Genomic DNA, 26,056 nt, shown 5'->3' with positions numbered 1-26,056 from the left:
TGTGAATTCATTTCTCACTCATCTTGGTATTTTGCTTAGTTTCTAACAAATAAAATTGAATTCATCCCAATAAATTATTAATGATTGGAGTGTTAGGCGTAGCCTTTGTCATAAGGTTATAGGGTCTTGTGTTAAAAACCTAATTGTTAATTGTGGTTAATGTCTTTAATTACCATGGAGAAATGGTTTACAGTACACACAGTGCACAGTAAGATTACCTGAAAAACTTGTTTCCACTACTATTAGACTCCATTAGTTGCTCGATAAGTGTGAGAAGAGTGACGCTAGTGCCACGACAGAATGGTCATTCATCTTTCAGTAGATTTAGTTGGTTTGGTAGAGTACAGAACTTGAGTATTGCTGAAAAAAAGAGAGGTCTCTACCAATCAGAGTCCACTCAGCAATCAACCAGCACACTCTTCTCATACATTACAAGTTGTTATTTTCCCCTTACATTGGTATGGGTGCAAGGTGAAAAGCTTCTACATGTCCCTAATAGATTTGCACAATCCTGGTATAAAGGAAATTGGCAGCATCTTGTCATTTCGATGGGTTAGGCATGCAATTTCTGCAACGTACCAAAGCTCCCACCCTCAAGAAGGAAACTGCAGCAACAGAGTGAATATTTCATTTTCCCAGCTCATCCATCCTTTGGCAACATCACCAGTTTTGTGCTGGATTTCGGATGGTGTTCTGCTACAAACTTGTGCTACCCAAAGGGAAAAACACACACACGCAGATTCACCAGAATGATACTGGAGCTTAAACAGATAAATTATAAGTGCCGCTTCCATGAACTTGGTTTGTATTCTGTCGAAGTTTGACGGGCGATCTAATCAAAGTAAGCAATATGATTATGGGATTTGAAAGGATAGGTGCAAAGACACTATTTGTTCTGATGGGGCATTCAGAAGCAACAGATGTAATCTTGACATTAGAAGTGAAAATTAAATTATCCAGGCAAAGATAGATAGGTTTTTGGTAGGTAAGGGTATCGAGGTATACTGGAAGAAGGTGGGTAAATGGAGTTGAGGTGGAGATCAGTCATGGTCCAATAGAATGGTTGAACAGTGTCGTGGGCTGAATGGCCTACTCTTTATATATAACTGGATAGAAACGTCCCAGATTCATTTTGCTTGGGAACTTATATGCTGACATCTTGTTCAGGCTGTTATAAGTCTGATGAGGTGTACACCCTAGAGCTGGAAAGAGAAGTGTGCCAGCCCATTGTTCCAGCCAGTCTGCACAGGAGCTTTATTTTAAACAATGCTCTTTATAAAATAACTCACTGAAAATACTCTATAGAGGATACAAGTAACATCCCAGAAGCAGCTATAAATCAGGAAATGGAAGTGGGGAAGGAAGTCAAGAAAATTACAGTCACCAGAGAAGTGGTACTGAGTAAATTGTTGGAGCTATGGGCTGACAAGTGCCCGGGTCCTGATGGACTTCATCCTAGGGTCTTAAAAGAAGTGTCTAGTGAGATAGTTGATGTATTGGTTTTAATTTTCCAAAACTCCCTAGATTCGGGGAGGTCCCGTTAGATTGGAAGATAGCAAATGTAACTCCATTATTCAAAAAGGAAGGGAGACAGAAAGTGGGAAACTATAGGTCAGTTAGCTTAGCATCTGTTGTGGGGAAAATGTTAGAAGCTATTATTAAAGAAGCAATAACAGGGCACTTGGTTAAGCTCAAGGTCATCAGGCAGAGTCAACATGGTTTTGTGAAAGGGAAATCGTGTTTAACTAACTTATTGGAGTTCTTTGAGGAAGTAACATGTGCTGTGGATAAAGGGGAACCGGTGGATGTCCTGTACTTAGATTTCCAGAAGGCATTTGATAAAGCGCCACATCAAAGGTTATTGCAGAAAATAAAAGCTCATGGTGTAGGGAGTAACATATTGGCATGGATAGAAGATTGGCTGGCTAACAGGAAGCAGAGAGTAGGCATAACTAGGTCTTTTTCAGGTTGGAAAGATGTAACGAGTGGATGTGCCACAGGGATCAGTGCTGGGACCGCAACTGTTTACAATTTATATAAATGACTTGGATGGATGGGATGGTTGCCAAATTTGCTGATGACACAAAGACAGGTAGGATAGTCGTTTGTGAAGAGGACATAAGGAGGCTACAATAAGATATAGATAGGTTAAGTGAGTGGGCAAAGATCTAGCAAATGGAGTATAATGTAGGAAAATATGAAATTGTCATCAGGAAAGCTAGTAGAATGTTATCATTTACAGCGAGGGGAATTGAATACAAAAGTAGGGAGGTTATGCTTTAGTTATACAGGGCACTCATGAGACCACATTTGGAGTACTGTGTAAAGTATTGGTCACCTTATTTAAGGAAGGATGTAAATGCATTGGAAGCAGTTCAGAGAAGGTTTACCAGACTAATACTTGGAATGGGTGGGTTGCCTTATGAGGAAAGGTTGGACAGGTTAGGCTTGTATCCGCTGGAGTTTAGAAGAGTAAGAGGCGACTTGATTGAAACATGTAAGATCCTGAGGGGTCTTGACAGGATGGATGTGGAAAGGATGTTTTCTCTTGTGGAAAAATCTGGAACTAGGGGTCACTGTTTAAAAATAAGGGGTGGTCCATTTAAAACAGAGATGAGGTGAAATTATTTTCACACAGAGGGTCGTGAGTCTTTGGAACTCTCTTCCTGAAAAGGTGGTGGAAGCAGAGTCTTTGAATATTTTTAAGGCAGAGGTGGATAGATTCTTGGTAAGCAAGGGGGTGATAGGTTACCGGGGGTAAGTGGGATGCAGATTTCAGGTTACAATCAGATCAGCCATGATCGTATTGAATGGCAGAGCAGGCTCGAGGGGCTGAATGGCCTACTCCTGCTCCTTGTTCATATGTTCCTACGCAATATACCATCAAGCAGTGGTTCACACTCTTTAAGTCCCTCATTTGGTAAATGACCAACTGTGGTAATCTCAGAAAGTATTGGGTGGAGGCCAACTGCCGCCCACAAAGCAGAGATCAGAGAGCAAATCCTGTGTGCATCCTTGTGGTTAAGAGAATCATTGACAGTCCCTTGGGAGCCGGTTACCTGCCAACCCCATCAAGCACGGAACGCCTTGTGGCTGAGGGAAGCTGAGAGAAAGGTTGAAAAAGAGGCAAAATAAATTGCAGATCAAGATTTTATTTTTAAAATGAGCATATGGCTCATAAAAGTCAAAACCAAATTCATATGCCTTGTCCTCCTTAGGCCAGCCAGATAAAATGAAACTGTCTTTGGTTTGTTTGCCCATAACAAGAAGAATAGGAAATATATATTTAAAATGTGATAGAATAGAGCTAAAAATCCAGGTTTGAACTGTCTTGTGGAGGATATAAGTTCAAGATGGTAAATGATTTACTAAACATACAAAGGGCATGATTTTTTAGCCCTTGTTGGGGCCAGAAATGGAGGTAGGGGGTATTAAAAATAGCTTCGCCAGCCTGCATGCCAGTTCCCTAGCTCCATGCCAACCCCAGAGGCAGCAGGACTACCCACACGCATGGAGCAGGCAGCTGATTAAATCAATTAAGGCCTGTTAATGGAGGCTGACTGTGATTTTTCAGTCAGCCTGTGGGTTCCCACAGGCGACGGGGGCCAGTTTAATGGCCTCCCGATAGACTGAGGGGCCAGCGCTCGAGCAGGCTTAGAGGCCCTCCCGACCTGCCTGGGTGTAGCAACAGCCACAGGCTGCCCTGTAGAGGGATCTCCGCCCTTCCACAATGAATACCCGGGCCGCAAGGGTCATTTGTCTTTCATTTAAATGTGGGCTGAGTTGGAGAGGGTGCACCTCCATCTTGGGGTGCCTTCTTTTCTCGCTTATCTGCCATGGCACCCTCCTGCTGCTTTCAATCTGGAAATGCCTCCTCCTATCAGTCCTCTAGCTTTGAGAGTCTGCCTGCCGTCCTTAGTTGGACGTCCGCCCTCCGGCCACTAATTGGCCACGGTGAGTGACAGTTTCTCACACGGTGCTGGTTTCTGATGGCCTTTTGAGTTTGACAGCTGAGTTCAGAAGCCCGCTGGAAAATTCTGCTCCAGAAATTCGAGTTCATAAATGATTTACTAAACGCACAAAGTCTCATTCATATGTTTATACTTTCGGTCAGAGGCCAATCTGATTTCAGCTCATTATTATCATGGTACATATTGTGCCCAGATTAACGTGTGTATATGTGTATTATCAGTTTTCACAGGATGAAGTAATTTCAGCTTTTGGATGAAGTGCCAGTATCTTTTTACTTCAACAACGAATAGTTTATTGGCTTAATTTGAAAATGTACATTTTCTGATGGAAAACAAAGATTATCGGCTTCAGCTTTTTCTTACTCTCTCACATGAAGTCTCCAATCCCCTTTCCTCCCACCATTGTTGGTCTTTCTTTCTGACAGGCGGAACCACAGTGGAATTTGCACATAGTTAGTCTGTAGAAGTCAGCCTGTGGCTTGGCCTAAGTTGCTATTTCGTGGTAGGGTCGCAACCTTTCATAGTTGTGAGCGGTGCATCTAAGTGTCAGGCAATTCTGAGGCTCCTGTGCATAGAACATTGACTGGAACAGAGGCAGGAACTCTGTAATAGGACTGAACCCCTTTTCCCTCTGCACTGCATTGTATTCCCTAGGCACGGAACAGAGGGAAATCTGAGCTTGATAAACGAAATTGACGGGGAACAGTAAAATAAGTTCACTTTCCAATACTATGGATACAGAGTTGCATTTTGTGTTGACACTGCTTGACAAAGGGTTCCTCTTTTCTATATTTACAGTATAGTTTCCATTTATTCACAGGTATTTTCACGAGCTGGAGAAGTTTACCTTTTAAATGTCTAATGCTACTTTATGTCTCTCGTGCACCTGTCGAAAATATAGATTTTTTTTGTTTTATGTACATTTCCTGCTCAACTATGAAGTATAATTGGGGAAACGTGCTGAAATGCAGACCTCCCTCAATCCATAATATTCTCTGAATAGATAAATTTGTATTTTTCAAGAAAAACGTACTGTAATCCTCAGTGTTAATTAAATGTGCTCTGTACTTACGTCTTTGCATTATGCAGTAATGACAGTGATTATTGTTGATATTTGTAGGTACCCTGCTCTGCATTCTAACAGTAGCATGACATTACAGAGGAATAGCGCTTTATGAATAATTTATATCCTATTGACTACTCACTCTAAAGGAGCCAATGCATAAGCATTGACACAAGCTTTTTTTTCCCCTCAATGAGCAATAGTTCCTATTGTATCTCCTGCTTATAACTGGTATGTTTTCTACTTTGGGTGGAAATTACTTGGTCCAGAATTAGCACCAAAGGATTTAGCAACAAAGGGTTCACTTTCAAGTCATGCCATTTCAAATTGGTTGAATGCGTGACTGTGAATAGATTGCTTTTAAGGTTACCTTGCTGGATGTGTGCGTGTACCAAAGCATCAACACCAGCACAGGGTAGTGAAGACAGAAGTCAGTGCCAAACCGCATCACAGAAACCTGACTTACCTTCACTGCAGAGAGAATTTTTACTTGAATGGTGACTATACACAGTTTTAAGGACGTGTATTTGATGTTGATATCTTTTAACCATAAGACCATAAGCCCATAAGACATAGGAGCAGAAATGAGGCCATTTGGCCCATCGAGTCTGCTCCGCCATTCAATCATGGCTGATAAGTTTCTCAACCCCATTCTCCCGCCTTCTCCCTGTAACCTTTGATCCCCTTACCAATCAAGAACCTATCTATCTCGGTCTTAAATACACTCAATGACCTGGCCTCCACAGCCTTCTGTGGCAATGAATTCCATAGATTCACCACTCTCTGGCTAAAGACGTTTCTCCTCATCTCTGTTCTAAAAGGTCTTCCCTTTACTCTGAGGTTGTGCCCTCGGGTCCTAGTCTCTCCTACTAATGGAAACATCTTCCCCACGTCCACTCTATCCAGGCCTTTCAGTATTCTGTAAGTTTCAATCAGATCCCCTTTCATCCTTCTAAACTCCATCCAGATGCAACATGTTTTCTGAGATGGCTGTTTTTGAGATTTTCCTTTTATTTTATTCAGTTCCTTCTCAAATTAGTCATGGCTATGAGGGCCCCGCACATTTTGACCATATGGGTCGTACTTCTCAGAATGCAGCACATGTAATGCAGTTCACCCATCTAATAATAAAGCTTTATTCACAGAGACCGTTATGGCTCAGCTGAAGTGAAGAAATGCACTTCTTGTGCAATTCCCACTGAATCAGAATTATTGCACACTCTGAAGCCATTTAAGATTCTGAGGGGGCTTGACAGGGGAAGATGCTGAGAGGATGTTTCCTCTTGTGGGGCCATCTAGAACTAGGGGGGGCGGGGCACAGCTTAAAAATAATGGGTCCCCCATTTAAGGTGGAGATGAGGAGGCACTTCTTCTCTGGGGGCCGTTAGTCTTTAGAATTGTCTTCCACAGAGAGCAGTGGAGGCTGAGCCATTCAATACATTCAAGGCAGAGTTAAGACAGATTTTTGTGATCTACAAGGGAGTCAAGGGTTCTGAGGGGGTGGGGGCGGGAGGGGGGGGTGGGGTGGGGAGTGGAGTTAAGGCCATAATCAGATCAGCTCTGATCTTATTGAATGGTGGAGCAGGCTCGAGGGGCTGAATGGCCTACTCCTGCTGCTATTTCTTGTGCTCTTCTGATCTTATTATCATTGTGGTTAACAATTGGTTCAGAATGATGAAGCCTTATTAAACAGTTTTTATGCAAAACTCTTTACTTTGGAGGTAATTCACCTCCGAATTATAAAAAGCTCTATTGTAGCACACGCAAGTTGCAAAATATGGTCGCAACTTAGATCTTCTAAGCTCGCTACTACTTTTGGTTGGAAAATGTAACCTGTTATGTTAGACTATCTCTGAAAGCAATCTATTAATCTGTCTGTTTAAATGCACTTGAAAACAACCTGTATCCCTGTGATCATAAATTTAACTCCCTTCGTGGCTGGCAATGCTGAGTACCTCAAGGATACGCATTCCTCTCTCTGACTGTAGGGAAAATTTATCACTGACACATGAGTCACCAGCAATTATTTATCTCCCTTCTGAATTCTGCTACCTAGCAACTAGCAAACCATGGTAAGCAATACCTTGTTGGAAATAGGTTTTCGTGACCAAGCAACCATTAGATTGTGGATGATTAAGAGTTTCTCTGCAATTGTTAGAGATCCAAAAGCACATCCAGATTGAACCCTTATCCGATCGCAATGGAGCATCGGTGTAGTGCATATCCTGGCTTTAAATATCAGTCACTTTGACTTGAAATGGGTTGAATGTCTGTCTTTCACCTGGTCCTCATTCCGTGAGTTGACCGCACTGTGAATGACCTTTCTCCATTGGTTTCTATTCTCCGCTGCCCTGACCCTTAAAGAGGCCAGTACACGTTCTCATATCATCCCATGCCATTTTGAATCTTCCTTGGGCAGGTTTTCTAGGTGCTTTGCCTTGCATTACCTCTTTTTGTTCAAACACTCCCCTCCAAATGTCCCAAGTATGTGAGCTTGCTTGATATCATGGCCTCAGACAGGTTCCTCTGAACTCCAGCTTTCTCAAGCACTCACTCGTTTGTCTGCTTGGCGTCCATGACACACATCCTGAAGCTAGTCCACTTCAAAGAAATGAAAAATATTATAAACGATATAGAACTATGACAAATAAACCTCAGAGAGAATAATTCCAGTCAAGGGTGTATTAATGTGGCAAGTGCATCAATGGTACCGAAGGCAAAAAAAGCTTAAGGGGTGACATGAGCAGCAGAAAGGAACAGGTCAACGTCTCGCACATGGCTTTTATTGCTGCATCACCATGGAGAGTATTGTAAACTGCTTCATTTATCAGGCTGATATTGTGAGTCACGGTAGGGTTGGATTAAACGCAGTTGAGATGTTGATTTATTGTGTGATGACAGGCAAAGCAGGTGAGAAAGTTGTTTTGTCCAGTTTTTGGACTCTAAATGGGTATTTAACAAACCAGCTACACAGCGGAACATCCCACACTGGAAAAATGGGGCAGCTGTCATGTTGATTGAGGCCCTCTTTAGGCGTCCCCCCTCTGCCCCCTAAAATGTGAACAATATTAAAGTTGGGGTGCGGCGCTATTATTAATACCCCTTTTGGGAAACTCCGGCCGGGGGGGTGGGGGGGTGTATTTGATTCCATCATTCTTAAGCCCACTTCACAACACACGGTAGGAACAATCAAGAAGTAGACTGCAGCAAGAATATTTTAAAACATGCCCTCGTCTCTGTCAAGGTACGTCACAGGATGATAGTTGCTGGGGAGTTTTGGAGCCGTGTATTGGCTACTTAAGCTGAATGTGGAAAGTTTTGTTATTAGAGAGCAGTTAGTGAGCTGACTTTGGCCTTGGCTGCACTGTTTTAGTTGGTTGGCTGCAGTACAGATGGGAAAATGGTGGGAGTGGAGTGTGGGGGGTTTGCTGGAATTGCCATTTAAGGTGCCAGATTGGTGGTGTGGTGGTGGGGGATGGGGGGGGTAACATCAGCAACACTGACCTGCGGAATATCAAAGAAGAAGCTCATGGAGACAGGGATACAGGAGGCCCTTTTGGAACAGAATGTCATAACTGAACAAGGTAGAATAAGAGTGCCTGAAAAGACTTTGCTTCATTAGGCAGGTGGTCACTGAGAGACCAAACATCTGTCTATCCCAGCCTTAAATGTATTCAATGATGGGGCATCCACAATCCTCTGGTGTAGAGAATTCAAAAGATTCACAACCCTTTGAATCGCTCCTTGTCTCAGCCCTAAATGATCGGCCCCTAATCCTGAAACTGTGCCTCCATGTTTAGATTCCCCGACCAATGGAAACAATCTCCAGCGTCCACTGATCAAAAGAGCTGAACTCCAGAGGTGAGGTGAGAGTGACTGCTCTTGACATTGGGGTAGCATTTGACTGAATGTGGCAACAAGGAGCCCTAGCAAAACTGGAGTCAATGCGAATCACGGGGAAAACTCTCCACTGTTTGGAGTCATACCTAGCACAAAGGAAGATAGTTATGGTTGCTAGAGGTCATGCCTCTCAGCTCCAGGACATCACTGCAGGAGTTCCTCAGGGTAGTGTCCTCGGCCCAACCATCTTCAGCAGCTTCATCAATGACCCTCCCTCCATCATAAGGTCAGAAGTGGGGATGTTCCCTGATGATTGCACAATGTTCAGCACCATTCGCGACTCCTCAGATACTGAAGCAGTCCATGTCCAAATGCAGCAAGACCTGGGCAATATCCAGGCTTGGGCTGACAAGTGGCAAGTAATTTTTGTGCCATACAAGTGCCAGGCAATGACCATCTCCCCATGACATTCAGTGGCATTACCATACTGAGTCCCCCATTATCAACATCCTGGGTTACCATTGACCAGAAACTGAACTGGACCAGCCATAAGAACACTGTGGCTACAAGAGCAAGTCAGAGACCGGCTTTTCTATGGAGATTAACTCACGTCCTGACTCCCCAAATCCTGTCCAACATCTACAAGGCACAAGTCAGGAGTGTGATGGAATACTCTCCAATTGCCTGGATGAGTGCAGCTCCAACAACACCCAAGAAGCTTGACACCATCCAGGACAAAGCAGCTCCATTGATTGGCACCCCATCCACAAACATTCACTCCCTCCACCACAGAAGCACAGTAGCAGTAGTGTATACCATCTACAAGATGCACTGCAGAAACTAACCGAGCCTTCTTCAACAGCAACTTCGAAACCCGTGACCTCTACCTCCTAGAACGACAAAGGCAGCTGATGCATGGGAACACCACCACCTGCAAGTTCCCTTCAAAGCCACATACCATCCTGACTTGGAACTATATCACTGTTCCTTCACTGTCACTGGGTCAAAACCTTGGAACTCCCTCCCTAAAAGCACTATGGGTCTACTTACACCACGTGGACTGCAGCGGTCCAAGAAGGCAGCTCACCACCACCTTCTCAAGGGCAATTAGGGATGGGCAATAAATGCTGGCCTTGCCAGCAATACCCACATCCCATGAAAGAATAAAAAAAAGGTTTATTTTGGATAGTTAAGTTCACATATAATTGTGAATTTTAGTATATACACAGGCAGTGATCACCTTGATAATATTCTGTTAACTATTTTGTTAAGGTTAAGGATACACAGGTGGAGGGAATTGATCGATTAAGTATCTTGAGCATATATGAAAAAAGAATGCTGGGACACTGGGGGGGACTTAGTAAGTAGGAGGCCGAGATATGTAATGCTGCATTCTGTAAATAAACCAACTATCAAGAAAAGGATTTGTGTCTAGATTCGCAGTTCACCATCTGCCTTGGGATCCATTTAACAACCCTGCCTTTTTAAACAAACCTGGCAGTTTCACCATTGGAGTCGAATATTGAGACAATGCAGATCTTAATGGATTTTGAATGATACAAAAGTGGAATTGTTAGTAGATACAAAACTACAATTTACTGAAGAACAAAAAAACTTTTAACTGCATTAGAATGAGGCAGTCTCATGTGAAAATTCTTTATATTCTTCAGATGAGAAAAACCATAAATATTGTGCAATCTACTATCTGAAAGGTAGTCGAGCATCACAGTGTTATGGTAAACATTTGCACTACAGTACAGAGAGATAGTTAATCCCCAGCTGCACGCTGTATAAACAAGCACTCAATTAAGTTCTCTTCACCCAGTGGCATTGTGAAAATTTTGGTATAAGGACCCTGTTTTAGCAATGCAAATATAGTCACCTGGCCCTGTGCAGTTAATGCCAAATGCGGCTTTGTGTAGAAGTGTAACCCAGCACACCCCTTGGGAAAACTGGCTTCCCAATCCAAAAGTCAATGTAGGACAATACGGCTATTGTTCTTCTGGAGATGATTCCAACTCAGGAATGAAGATAAAATTTCCTACATTTCCTTTTATTATACAGTAGTCGGTCTCCCATGGCTGTTGCACATGAGGGAACAAAAATAAATGTGTCTGAAGGTAAAGTGGGGCTAGTGGCTGAGGTATAATTGGTGCAGCGCATGTGGATGGAATTCAATCCCCTCAATTTCTTTTATAAATTCCTATATCCGTATTTATACCGTAAACTGCCTCCATAAAATTATCACACTATAACGTGACTCACCCACCAGTGGCAGAGGATGTAATTGACGCGCATTATGTTTACATAGGCAGTTTGCCTAATGTATGTGGACATAGAACTTATAATGGAGGAGGCTAGCACTGGGGTTGTAGACAGACATAAGATATTTAATAGAATACAGGTTAATCTCCCAAGACTTTGCACATGGGAAGTCAAGACCCTAGTGTAGTCTTCAGGGTGAAATGGGATTCAAAGCAGAGGAACGATTGGATGAAGACATCAAACATAATTCAAGCTACTTTTTAATTCAAGTGTTCTATTATTCATTTTATACATTTCTACCAAATATTCTATGTCCTGTTTGTATTTATAATGGAAACTATCTTGTAAGCTTGTCATGCTGCAGCTGCACCTTTCCACCAGTGTTGACATTGCATCGGCTCCACTATTGGGAGGGTGTACTTCAGTTTGACAAATCTGTATCAGCAGTTTCAATTGTTCATACATATGTGCAAATTTACAATGGTAAAAGTTGCCAAATGCGCAAAGATGCAAGATCATTAATATTACGAGATCTAGCTATGACTCTAGCTAAACTGTTCCAGTACAGCTACAATACTGGCATCTATCCAACAAAGAGGAAAATTGACCAGGTGTGCCCTGTTTGCAAAAAGCAGGTCAATCTAATCCAGCCAATTATCACCCCATTATCAGTGAGGTGTTGTTGACAGTGCTCTCAAGCAGCAGTAACCTGCTTTTCAGTGCTCGGTTTGGGTTCTGCCAGGGTCACTCAGTTCCAGAATTCTAGAATCCAGCCTAGATCCAAACATGGACCAAAGAGCTGAACTCAAGAGGAGAGGTGAGAGTGATTTTCCTTAACATCAAGGCAGCATTTGTGCATCAAGGAGCCTCAGCAAAGTGCTAGTCACTGGGGGAAAACTCTCCACTGGTTAGAGTCATACTTAGCACAAAAGAAGATGGTTGTGGTTGTTGGAGGCCAATCATCTCTGCCTCAGGACATCACTACAGGAGTTCCTCAGGGTAGTGTCCTAGGCCCAACCATCTTCAGCTGCTTCATCAATGACCTTCCCTCCAACATAAGTCAGAATTGAGAATGTTCATGGATGATTGCACAGTGTTTGCTTCCATTTCCAACTCTTCAGATAATGCCCAAATGCAGCAAGACCTAGATAACAATGAGACATAATCTAACCATCTCTTCTTGTCATTCAACAGCATTACGATCACTGACTCCCTGGTTAAGGGTTATCATTGAGCATAAACTGTATTGGATCGGCATTTAAACACTGCGACTACAAAAGCAGGTCAGAGGCTGGGAATTCTGTGGAGAGTAACTCACTCCTGACTCCCCAAACCTTGTGCACCATCTAAAAGGCACAAGTCAGGAGTATGGTGGAATACTCCCCACTTGGCTGGATGAGTGCAGCTCCCACAACACTCAAGACAACACCTCCCAAACCCACAACAAAGCGGCCCACTTGGGTGATGTCCTAAACGCAACCTTAAAAATTCACTCCATTCACCACTGGTGGACTGTGTCTTTGGCGTGTACCATATACAAGATGCACTGCAGCAACCTGCCAAGTCTCCTTCGCTAGCGCCTTCCAAACCCACTACTTCTACCACCTAGAAGGGCAAGGGCAGCGGACACGTAGGAACATCACCATCTCAAGGGCAGTTAGGGATGGGCAATAAATGCTGGCCTTGCCAGCGATGCCCACATTCTGTGAATGAATGCAAAAAAAAAATGCTAGTTGACCGCCTTTGGTGTTGCTCATGGGCGTCAGAGGATTTGCCGTTTACAGTGATTGAGTTTATCATATCATGTAGGGGATAGCATCAGGGCCACTGAGTTGCAGTGGCTGAAGAAGCTAAATTCTATTTTAATTCAAATCCGTTCTGCAGTTTTTGGTGGTGCTTTGGGGATTGAATTTCGCAACTTGTTCAATGAAAATTGTAAATTAGTGGATTTTAGTTGTTTATGCACATAATTCAGCTACTTATTTCTAATCCGGTAGCATATTAAAACCTGAGAAGACTGAGATAAACTGAAGGTTTTGCAAGATACATCAATTGGAGATAGATAGGTAGCATTTACCTGTATTTGGGTTTTGGAAATGGGTTTAGCAAGACTTGGGGGCAGCCTGCACTGTGGTAGCACTAGGAGATGATGCTAGTGACCTGTAACGCCGGGAAATGGTCCTGAGGCTAGACACAAGTGGGGCGGAAGTCCTAGAGTTTGATGGGACTGTTAAAGTTTGCCAGCAGAGAGGGTCCTTTGATCTATCGTCCCAATGAAGCAGGAGCCTGAAGTTTGCTAGAAATGTGGAAGGTCTCCCTGAAGGTTGGCACAACTGGGTGTTGGGTGCCCAGTTTGGGTCACACTGTGTTCCTGATCTCTCTCATCCGTGCAGATAGGAGCCAGTCATGGGCCTGACATGACGGTTTGGAAGGGTACCTTGTGGTACCACAGGTTTGTGACTTTCTAAAGGGTCCCTGTAAATGTGACATGTTCTCTTGGTGCCTGGATGTGCATCTAGGTCAGCGTATTTCTCTCTCTGGACGGAATCTTCTGGAGGCGGAGGAGGGTCTCGGCCGCCAGCTGGAGAGCTGGTGGGAGCCCCACGTTCAGGAAGGCCTGTCGCGTGTTGTCCCACTCAGGTGCTCGACAGGCCAGCAGCGAAGCCTTCCCCCTGGCGACAGGCGTCCCTCCCGTCGGGAGCTGCCGCCCAATCAGAGGCCGGCAGCTCTGTTCAACAGCCGCACCACCGAGGGGGCCACCACCAGCTGCCCCTGGTGCAACATCCACCCGAGGCCTAGGATCGTCGCTGGATCCTAGGCTGGAGGTGAGTGATGGCAGGATGGGGTTTGCGGGAGAAGAGAGACGACAGCAAGGGCAAGGCGTAGCTCTCAGTGGACCTCCCCATTTCCGAGGTTGGGCTCTTTCATCAAACACGGAGTGCCTTTGTACCAGGGACCAGCCTCGCCTACCCTCCCCAGTCACATGGGTTTGCTTGCCATGCATTCGACATGGTTAATACCAGCGGCGATGGGATGAGGCCCTTAAGTGGGCATGAATTGCTCACTTTAGGGCCTCAGTTGGCAGTGGGGGTGAGAAGGTCTGTCCACGAGCCTTCCCAGCATTCAGGTGCTGAAGAAAAATATTCCATTAGGGCAGTTGGAAGGCAGTTTGACACACCCAGGGAACTCAGGTATACTGTACGCACTCAGACTGTACCTTCCAAATTCAACCCCAGCATCCCAGATCTGAACAGAAAGACCAGAATCATCCTTGTCAGAGAGACCGAGAACTTCAAGAAAAAACTTACTTCGACAAAATAATTAATGGACTCAAAAAGACAACTCAGTAGATAAATTTAAATAGTCACTTGGTAGTACAGAACTTCAATATTGTTGAGAAAAGAGACATGCTGTCAGAGGTTTCCATCTGGCACTCATCAGGACAGATGCAAGAATATCAGATTTCAAAGGGAGTAAAGGAAAGCCAACCAATCAACACCCTTTTCTCATGCAGTATAAATTGTTGTTCCCTTTGAAACTTGGTGTTCTTGCATCTGTCCCGATGAGTGGCAAAACAAAAAGCTTTGACCGCATCTCTTATTTTCAGTAATACTCCAGGTTAATTTAAACATATCAGTAAGAAATGGTTGTTTCATGCTTAAACTTTTATGCTGTGCTTTAGAAACTTGAGTGATTTGTGGGAACCTGGTTGTTAGGATGCATGATCAGAATAATGTATTTATAAAAGAAAGCCCCATTTTAATTTTGGATGCAATTAATTACAGTGGGAAAAAGTGGACACAAAGCGAGTGGTAAAAATGTAACAACAGTCATCAAGTTTTGTCTCGGCAGATGTAAGATTTACAACAAGATGCATGTGGATTTGATGATCGAGCGAAGCCATAAAGATTGAAATATCATAAAGGAAATAACCTCAAATGAAATGGTTAAATTCTGCATTACTGCAAACAAAATTACTGCCAGACGCAGTCATAGCTGTTCAATTCTGCTTCTGGTTTTGCGTTTCAGCACCTCGCGAGTGTGAGGAGGATGAGTTCCACTGCCAGAATGGTTATTGTATCCGGAGTCTGTGGCATTGCGATGGGGACAATGACTGTGGAGACAACAGTGACGAACAGTGCGGTGAGTGTGCACCACTTGTGGTCCACCAATGATAAGTTCCCTGTGCAGGACACATCACTTCAAATCACAGCCAGATCCTTGTGGAGCCTTTGTCTAATTTTTTTCATTCGTTTATGGGATGTGGGGTGTCACAGGTTAGGCCAGCATTTATTGCCCATCCCTAATTACCCTCATTCAGAGGGCATTTAAAAGTCAACCACATTGCTGTGGGTCTGGAGCCACATATAGGTAAGGACAGCAGATTCCAGAGTTCTTTAGACCACATGGATTTTTACAACAATCAACAATGGTTTCATGGTCATCGTCAGACTTTTTTAAAAATTGAATTCAAATTTCACCATTTGCTGTAGTGGGATTCAAACCCAGGGCATTACCCTGGGTCTCTGGAACACTAGTCAAGTGACAATACCACCACCTCCCCACAAACTGAGATAGGTGATTGCAACCTTTGGTTTATTCTTTGTGTAGACCACAAATTTGTTGGCCAACTTTTGATCAGCATTGTTTTTCCCAAAACGATGCATTTCATTTTTGCTGTCTTCTGTTTTTCTATTGTAGACATGAGAAAATGTTCTGACAAGGAATTTCGCTGCAACGACGGCAGTTGCATTGCCGAGCACTGGTATTGTGATGGAGACACAGATTGCAAAGATGGTTCTGATGAGGAAGGCTGTCGTAAGTATCAATTTGAGATTAAAGAGCCACTGCCTGTAACTGCAGTGCATATTTTTAAATCCATTGTATCGGCGTATCGGTTATTCAGTGGTAGCTTCATCACGAGGCGAAGTCTGCAAGGTCGCACGTTGAACTTATCAGTCATCTCAGAACCCATTGAACCGGAGTGGTTGCAAGTCATCCTTAGTCCCGAGGGACTGCCTGAAAAGAAGACGACATTATAACGCTGCCCAATTCCAAGTTGTAGCCTTAAACTAAATGGCAAAAAGTCGTGGCACCAAAGTATGTACAAAAGTGCTTTCAATGGCCCAGTGTTTCAACTGAAGATCAAAATGCTTGTTTACTGGGCTTTATTTCTTTCCTTCCTATTTCACATGGGATTGTGCATAATTTTCTTAAATATTTTGAGAAAGTAAGCAGCCTTTGCACAAGAAAACTGACAGTGACGCATTCGCTCCCAATAGAAAATGAAGTCGGTTTTGTGTGAACCAGATCACAGCATCCTCCGATGAACGTCGTAAAATAGTCAGGATTCTTTTTTTCACTGTGAAGGTTTCTTACATTTTGCCAAAGCATTGAAAGTACGAAGCGAAGAGTCAGATCACACTGCAATTTCTCAAAAAAAGATCATGCAGCAGGAAATTATTTTTCACACTTTGCGTTGCACCTAATGAAAATTTGGGAGGCCCTTTAAAAACTGGGCGTTGTAAAATTTCTGGCAATTCAGGTACCACTCGACTTGGACAGTAATTCTCTCTGCTGCTGAGTCACAGCTTTAGTTCCTGTTTAGTTTCCCCTTCCAGGTGGCAAGGAGAAACCTATTAAGTTAATCCATTTGGTTCCCTCTGTTAAAGACAACCTTTACATTACGTCAGGAATAATAACAACTGTTCTCTTTTAGGCAAAGTGTCATGTGGACAAAAAGAGTCAAAAAAATGCAGAACTGCTTCTGCACGCAGAGCAGAAACAGTCTGTATTAGATGCTTGTAACTGTCTGAGTAGTTCAGGCTAATGAGAGCATCAAAAAGAGTAGAAAACTTAAACCCATCACATCTTCAGCTTTCAGCTAAATCAAGCGCTACTTTGATTTTAGGAGATAAAGGCATAGACAATGAGCAGTTGTGTAACAAGTGAGAATAATACCCTCATTGGATTGATTTGAAAGTTATTTACTTATAGTGTACAGCAGAAAATCCAATTTATCTTGACTGAATCTGCAACTATGAAACCAACCCTGAAAAAAAATGTATGAAGGAAAGTACTTTATTTTATTTATTCTATCGTGAGATGTGGGCTTCGCTGGCTGGGCCAGCATTTATTGCCCATCCCGAATTGCCCTTGAGAGGGTGATGGTGAGCTGCCTTTCTGAATTGCTGCTATCCATAAATATTGTAGATAGTATGTCACAATTAAACTAATTTCACTTAATTTAGATGAACATCCAAAGTGCTTGCAGCTCAAATTACAGTTTCCGGCAGTTAGGATTATAGATACTATGAATGTGTGGATTTTATGCTACCCGTCATATGTCCAATGCGCTCAATCCTGAGGATCCCAATGAACCTGATTTTCACTTTACGTAACACATCTGATGGCCTGTCTGCTTGGACACTTAGGGCATAATACTTAATCTTATAGGAGTGGTTACAGTACAGTACATTACAATAGTGACTAGACTTCAAAATTACGCCATTAGGCATAAAGTGCGTTAGGAACATCTTGAGGAGCAGGAGTAGATCATTCGGCCATTCGAGCCTGCTCCACCATTCAATATGACCATGGCTGATCCTCTATCTCAACGCCATACTCCTGCCCTCTCCCCACACCCCTTGACGCCTTTAGAGTCTAGAAATCTATCTGTTTCCTTCTTAAATATATTCAGTGACTTGGCCTCCACAGCCCTCTGTGGTAGGGAATTCTACAGGTTTACCACCCTCTGAGTGAAGAAGTTTCTCCTCATCTCAGTCCTAAATGGTCCACCCCATGTCCTGAGATTGTGACCCCTTGTTCTAGACCCCCCCAGCCAGAGGAAACATCATCCCTGCATCCAGTCTGTCCGGCCCTGTCAGAATTTTGTATGTTTCAAAGAGATGTCCTCTCATTCTTCTAAACTCCAATGAATACAGGCCTAGTTGGCCCAATCTCTCTTCATACGACAATCCTGCTACGAAAGACATTCTATAAATCCCAATCTTTCTTTCTTTTCTATTGGGGGGGCTTATATTGAATTTTACTGAAAAAAGAGACATGTCGAAGCTTTTGTACTCATCAGGATACTTTGCAAGAATACCAATATAAGAGAAAACAACAATTTATACTGTATGAGAAGAGAGTGCTGATAAGTGGAATTGAATTCTGAACTATTATAAACTAAGCAATCCATGAAATAGCCAAGATTGACCTGTGAGATTTTTAATTCACCCACAAGCATAGGAACAGTTGGACACCAGAGACACAAATGTATGTGCACATGGAGGATAAGTGCCTACATGAGAACAATGTGTGTGGTATAGCCCCCCTTAAAGCATGACTTTGGAATTTCCTCCCTAAACCTCGCCTTCTCTTCACCTTTCCGATTGTAAAACCCTCTTTAAACCAAACATTTAGCCACCGTTATTGCAATTTGGTGGCTGACCCATTCCAGCATGAGTCCAGCCAATCACGGTGGGATTGTTCTGGCTATTTCTGCTCTTGCTTCTATTGGTCCCACTCTTCTTTAGGCAACATTGTGAATGTGGACTCCACTGGAAAGACCCACCTCCGTCTGGGGGGAAGCCTTTTGGCTACCACTCCTGTATCAACACCTCAATTACCCACAGGATCAAAATCTCCAACTTTGGGAATGCTCACTTCTAGTTCCATTCTCCGGACCATCAGTATATGGGGCAGAAGTTCTGCTTCTTGGATTAGAGCCAGCTGACTTCTAGAAATAGTAGGGTCCCAATATAATTGAGGCACCTCTTCTTCTGTGTGAATTCTAGAGGTTTCCTGTGGGAGGCTGGTAAAATCCCTGTGTAATTTTGGGACCATAAGACATAGGAGCAGAAATTAGGCCATTCGGCCCATCGAGTCTGCTCCGCCATTCATAAGCATGGCTGATAAGTTTCTCAACCCCATTCTCCCGCCTTCTCCCCGTAATCTTTGATCCCCTTACCAATCAAGAACCTATCTATCTCCGTCTTAAATTATCTCAATGACCTGGCCTCCACAGCCTTCTGTGGCAATGAATTCCATAGATTCACCACTCTCTGGCTAAAGAAGGACCATACAGTCCAACCATGATCCCACTCTGTTGAGCACAGCCAGTAGCCCTCCATTCAGGTGGAGCAATTGCTGAAGCAACAGTAAGGGGAATAGTTTACCAAGAGACAAAGCATCCCCCGGGAATGAGCATCATATACTGTGTAGGCCGTGGTTTCTGTTGGTTCTATCACAAAGGTCAAACAAGGGATCACTCAGCTGGAATCAGATGAGGGTATCCCACCTTTCACGTGTATGTCAGCTTGCAGAGACCATATCCTTTTGATCAACAGGATTTAGGGCAATTTGAAGATCATAAGCATCAGAATCTGCACTTGTTCCTTATTGAAGCTGATACAATCTGGGACAAGACCTAGCCAAACCTCACACTGGCAAACTGACAATAGTACCTGGTGACAGATCTGGCACTTAATTAACAGCCTGTAGCCAAACTGTTCTTTGATTCCAATTTGGCACAGTCATCCTTTCTGCTTAGTTTTATTCATCGGGAGGAGAAAATGCTGACGCTGTCATCCATATTTACCTGATACAGTGAGGATCAGCAAATTTTGGTGGAGGAGGAATAGGTGCCAACAGCGCATAGTTGATCAGTTATTCAGATTCAGTGATGCATGGTGACTTGGGTGTGGGACATTGATCTAACACCAAACTATGCATGGCTCTGTCATGAATTTTTATATGTAGGCTAAACACTACATGCAATTTTGAGTGAAGGTGATAATTCCTTGCTGTTAATTATTTGGAATCCTTTGGTTCTGGCTCCCTCAGAAGTATATATAACTTTATGGTTTTGTTCACTGTTAGCAATAAAAGCCAATGAGAACAATGTAGATGTTCAATTGTCCTAAAAATCCAATTGGTTCCTGTTTTGGCCAACAGTCCAAAACCACTTTGAGTCGGTGGATAGGCAATGGCAAACGTTCAAAGAGTGCATGGGTGAACTGCAACAATTGTTTATTCCTGTCTGGTGCAAAAGTAAAACAGGAAAGGTGGCCAAACCATGGCTTACAAGGGAAATGAGAGATAGTATTAGATGCAAGGAAGAGGCATACAAATTGGCCAGAAAAAACAACAGACCTGAGGATTGGGAGCAGTTTAGAATTCAGCAAAGGAGGACCAAGAGATTTATTAAGAAGGGGAAAATAGAGTACCAGAGTAATATTGCAGGGAACATAAAAACTGACTGTAAAAGTTTCTATAGGTATGTGAAGAGAAAAAGATTGGTGAAGACAAATGTAGGTCCCTTACAGTCAGAATCAGGGGAATTTATAATGGGGAACAAAGAAATGGCTGACCAACTAAATACATACTTTGGTTCTGTCTTCACAAAGGAGGACACTAATAACATACTAGAAATGTTGGGAAACACAGGGTTTAGTGAGAGAGAGGAACTTAAAGAAACCAGGGAAATGGTGTTGGGGAACTTGATGGGATTGAAGGCTGATAAATCCCCAAGGCCTGATAATCCACATCCCAGAGTACTTAAGGAAGTGGCCCTAGAAATAGTAGATGCGTTGGTAGTCATCTTCCGAGATTCTATAGACTCTGGAACAGTTCCTACAGATTGGAGGGTAGCTAATGTAACCCCACTATTTAAAAAGGGAGGCAGAGAGAAAACAGGGAATTATAGACCAGTTAGCCTGACGTCGGTAGTGGGGAAAATTCTAGATTCCATTATAAAAGATTTAATAGCTGAGCACGTGGAAAACAATGGCAGAATCGGACAGAGTCAGCATGGATTTATGGAAGGGAAATCATGCTTGACAAATCTATTGGAATTTTTTGAGGATGTAATTAGAAGAGCTGATGAGGGGGAGCCAGTGGATGTGGTTTATTTGGACTTTCAGAAGGCTTTCGACAAAGTCCCACTTAAGAGATTGGCGTGTAAAATTAAAGCGCATGGGATTGGGGGTAGTGTATTGAGATGGATAGAAAACTGGTTGGCAGACAGGAAACAAAGAGTAGGAATAAATGGGTCTTTTTCTGAATGGCAGGCAGTGACTAGTGGGGTACCGCAGGGATCAGTGCTGGGACCCCAGTTATTCATAATATATATTAATAATTTAGATGAGGGAATTAAATGTGATATCTTCAAATTTGCAGATGACACAAAGGTGGGTGGGAGGGTGAGCTGTGAGGAGGATGCAGAGATGCTTCAGTGTGATTTGGACAAGCTGAGTGAGTGGGCAAATGCATGGCAGATGCAGTATAATGTGGATAAATGTGAGGTTATCCATTTTGGTAGCTAAAACTGGAAGGCAGATTATTATCTGAATGGCTATAATTTGAGAGAGGGGGAATGTGCAATGAGACCTGGGTGTCCTCGTACACCAGTCGCTGAAGGTAAGCATGCAGGTGCAGCAGGCGCTAAAGAAGGCAAATGGTATGTTGGCCTTCATAGCCAGAGGATTCGAGTACAGGAACAGGGATGTCTTGCTGCAATTGTACAGGGCCTTGGTGAGACCACACCTGGAATATTGTATGCAGTTTTGGTCTCCTTATCTGAGGAAGGATGGACTTGCTATAGAGGGAGTGTAGCAAAGGTTTACCCAACTGATTCCTGAGATGGCGGGACTGACATATGAGGAGAGATTGAGTCGGTTAGGATTATATTCACTGGAGTTCAGAAGAATGAGGGAGGATCTCATAGAAACCTATAAATTTCTAACAGGACTAGACAGGGTAGATACAGGAAGGATGTTCCCGATGGTGGGGGAGTCCAGGACTAGGGGTCATAGTCTGAGGATATGGGGTAGACAATTTTGGACTGAGATGAAGAGAAATTTCTTCACCCAGAGATTGGTGAGCCTGTGGAATTCGTTACCACAGAAAGTAGTTGAGACCAAAACATTGTATGTTTTCAAGAAGGAGTTAGATATAGCTCTTGGAGCGAAAGGGATCAAAGGGTATGGGGAGAAAGCGGGAGCAGGCTATTGAGTTGGATAATCAGCTATGATCATAATGAATGGTGGAGCAGGCTCGAAGGGCCGAATGGCCTACTCCTGCTCCTAGTTTCTATGAGTCACTATTCTGTAAATCACAGCTTCTTCATTTCTGTTACTTTCTCTGGCTGTGGAATGACAGAAAGCAACAGAACACGCCAGAGGAAGGGCGGCGGTGGAGGGGGGGACAGTCTGTGCTAGAATTCAGAATGGTAGCAAAGCTGCTCCGTTGAAACTACAGAGCTTGATGTTACAATAGGGGAAGATCACCTGGGAATGGTCAAAAAATCCACTTGCTTCAGGTGCACCCACCTCGCCCATCCCATGTAAGGAGAATCAGGCAGAGGCATTCACACCTGCAGCTGGGCGGGACACAGCGATAGAAGCAATAACACTGACCAGAAACTGAACTGGACTAGCCATAAAAATACTGTGGCTCCAAGAGCAGGTCAGATGCTAGGAATTCTGCGGTGAGTAACTCACCTCCTGACTCCCCAAAGCCTGTCCACCATCTACAAGGCACAAGTCAGGAGTGTGATGGAATACTCCCCACTTGCCTAGATGAGTGCAGCTCCCACAACACTCAAGAAGCTGGACACCATCCAGGACAAAGCAGCCGCTTGTTTGGCACCACATCCACAAACATTCACTCCCTCCACCACTGACGCACAGTAGCAGCAGTGTGTACCATCTACAAGATGCACTGCAGGAATTCACCAAGGGTCCTTAAACAGCACCTTCCAAACCCATGACCTCTACCATCTGGAATGACAAGACACATAGGAACACCACCTGGAAGTTCCCCTCCAAACCATTGGCTATCCTGACTTGGAAATATATCGCCGTTCCTTCACTGTCGCTGGGTCAAAATCCTTGAACTCCCTCCCTAACAGCACTGTGGGTGTACCTACACGACATGAACTGCAGCGGCTCAAGAAGGCAGCTCACCACCACTTTCTCAGGGGCAATTAGGGTTGGGCAATAAATGCTGGTCTAGCCAGCGAAGCAAACACCCCATGAACAAATAGAAAAAAAAAGAAGGGAGGAAAAAGAATAAAGAGAGAGAAAGCGAGGAGAAAAATAAAAGGGAGAAGAGGGTAATGGAAGCGAGGCAATCATATCACTGTTACAAAGGGTGGGTATTGTATCCTTTTAGTGTGGTGTGGAGTATTCCTAGAATTAAAGATAAATTAGTGTGTTCCATTAACGTGAGGCCCTATTTCCATAGCAAAGTGAGTGGGAGCTAATTACCACTGCCTGCTATTATGACATTAAAGCGCACGCAAGGAGCTGCTCATTGACCTGCCACTGTCTTGTGCAATTCGTCATGCTCAGAATAGCTGATGGGATCATTAATTCTTGTTAATCATTAAAATATGAGCAACGGTGCAACAGGCGACCAGTGTTTGTTTTTGGGTTTTTTTCCCGGCTGATCGTTGTCCAACCCGCTCCGATGCTGCAACTTTCCCCGTCTGTGCCCCTTCATCCAGGTGATTTCTGGTTGGTGGCTGAGCGCAAGTGTATCTCGCCAGAGATGTGACTCGGTCAATAACAACCGAAGGAGCTTGGTGACTCTGAGCAGCTGCATCAACAACAGTGGCTGGGGTTTTACGGGATGGGTGGGGCAGGGGCAGGATGAGAGGAAGCTGGCCGGGGTGGGGGTAGGGGGGTGGTGTAATATCAGGTGGGATGGGAGACGGTGCTGTGCCCATTTTCTTCCTGTCACTACCGGGATTTTACCAGCGGCGGGATAGTTAGCGGGTGCCCCCCGTCCACCCTTAGGAGACCGGTTGAGGCCCTTAAGTGGTCAATAAATGGCCACTCAAAAGGGCCTCCGCCGCCACTGGTATTTTACCAATGGTGGATCGACACCTTAACACATGGGAAAACTGCCCAGTAAAACCCAGTATGCCTCCTGCAGTTGACAGAGGCTCCCTAGCAGCTTCCCCTGCGCTCATGATCGACTGACCCCCCAGCTCCCCTTCACTGGAGCCTGCCTGATTGGCCCAGCCCTACTGACCTTCATTCCAGGCCACCTCAACGGCTGCTGCTTGGAGACCTGCTGAAGTCCCAGCAGTGGCCACCCCTCCTGGCGGCGCTGTTGGGGACTGAAGAGCTTCTGGCCCTCTTATTGGCCGGAAACTCTTGGAGTGGGACATCTTCCCTTAGAGGCTTGAAAGCACAACGACAGGTAGTTAATTAAAATTACTCTGCGGCTAGCAGAGACATGGTCAACCCAACTTTCCAGTCAGTGGACGGTGCCGAGAAAGCCCGGCCAATGTTTCTAGACCGTCAGACTGCTTATCCAACATCCAGTACTGGATAAGCAGAAATTTTACTGCAATTAAATATTGGGAAGACTGCAGCCATTGACCCCAGGCCTTGTTACAAACTCCATTCCCTCGCCACCAATTCCATCCATCTCCCTGACAATTGCCTGAGGCTGAACTCGGGGCTGTTTGCAATCTCGCTGTCATACTTGACTGAGAGATGAGCTTACGGCCTATCTGCTCCACCACTATTTCCACCTCTGTAACATTGCCTGATTCTACCTCACCTTGGCTCATTTGTTTGCTGAAGCCCTCATCCATGCCTTTGTTACCCCTAGACGTGACTATTACAGCAGAGGAGACGCTTCTCGGTAATGCGCAGCATCGTTTGTGTCTCTCCATGAGTGCAGAAGGGGTTTGTACTGAGGCCCCAGGGGTGGGGGATGGCTGCACATGGGCCCTGACCTGTCCTGAACCTGTTTGGCAAGGACCGCTCTGGCCGTGGTCGTTCAAAACCTGCCATTCGTCACATGGGCTTTGTCACGAGGAACTTGTTAGTGACTTCCTGTGTTTCCCAATCCTTGATCCTGGTAAAGTCTGCTGGTAGGTGCTGCTCAGGATGAGTGCTCCACATGGAGCGCTGAAAAGGAAGGTGGGTAGTAGGTGGGTTGAACAGGGCACCATGGAGCTGTAAGTGAGGTGCAGCAGGACTGATTAATGTTTTTCTAGAGCAGTACGGTAATTGGAAATGTAGCTCATTGCAGCGCTGCCTGTTTTGCTTGACCTGATGTCCAGGCCGCATCATCTTTGGACAACCTTTTGTTCGCTGCTTTGGGTGGGATAGAGTAAAGGAACGCGATGTGCCTTTAAGAACTAATTGCTAGAACTGGTTCAGCTTCCTTGCACAGCTTTCACCGATAGCTAAACAAAAGTCAATAGAAGAGTTGACACCAGACAAGCGATAAGTTCAAAGCCCTCATATCAAAGGGGAAAACACCAGATATTCTCTTTTATAGCATGCAGGTGGGGTGCATAAAGAAGCGAGATCTCGGAATTGTGCAGGTCAATAACTGTTCCCATTACAGCTGCGTTTTGTGCATTCCTTTTGTTAACAGTGCAGCTGTCAATTGTGGCAGCGTTTGAAAATGGTTGATGGGGGGAACATTTTTTTTTTAAAAACTTCAAAGAATCCTCGCTGCACTGGCTCTCAATCTTGGACATCTGACAAACCTGCTTGCAGGAGGTAGCCGTGATGATGAGCAGCGGAATCTCCTTTCTGTGACAGCGCAGGCGCTGCTGAGTTCAGAACGTAACTCGAGTGACTTTGCTCTGAAATGAATCGATCTATTGTTGTGCTGGAAATGTGAGGATTTGGTGCGGCGGAGATTTACTCCTTTATTTTTTTTCCCCTTTTTGTGGGCCAACAAGATTAAAGCTACTGTTTTGAGAGTTTGTCGGGCTATTCACAATGTCATTGGTAAAGTTTATCTGTTGAGGTTTTATTCGTGTTTAATTTAATACAGGCCTGGGGCAGGGGTGGGTTATTTGTGAGTCACTTGACGTAGGCTATGAAATATTTGGCATCCAGCGGCAGCTGTCAGTAAATCGCGTAATTGTAGGCTTAAA

The 26,056-nt window shown here is 44.2% G+C and overlaps 1 protein-coding gene across 2 annotated transcripts in view; it reads left to right on the top strand.

Annotated features, from left to right (window-relative positions):
• Nucleotides 1-26,056, top strand: part of lrp4 (low density lipoprotein receptor-related protein 4) — a 415,707-nt gene that overhangs the window by 268,613 nt on the left and 121,038 nt on the right. For both annotated transcript variants that reach the window (XM_078549559.1, XM_078549558.1), the window contains exons 4-5: nt 15,169-15,282; nt 15,841-15,957. In XM_078549559.1, coding sequence (XP_078405685.1) covers nt 15,169-15,282; nt 15,841-15,957 — 231 coding nt within the window. The remainder of the gene's footprint in view (nt 1-15,168; nt 15,283-15,840; nt 15,958-26,056) is intronic.

This window comes from Cetorhinus maximus, chromosome 9, assembly GCF_964194155.1.
Source record: "Cetorhinus maximus chromosome 9, sCetMax3.hap1.1, whole genome shotgun sequence".
In the NCBI taxonomy this organism is placed as follows: domain Eukaryota; kingdom Metazoa; phylum Chordata; class Chondrichthyes; order Lamniformes; family Cetorhinidae; genus Cetorhinus; species Cetorhinus maximus.
Note: the sequence above shows the minus strand (reverse complement) of the source record. Positions and strands in the feature narration are given on the sequence as shown.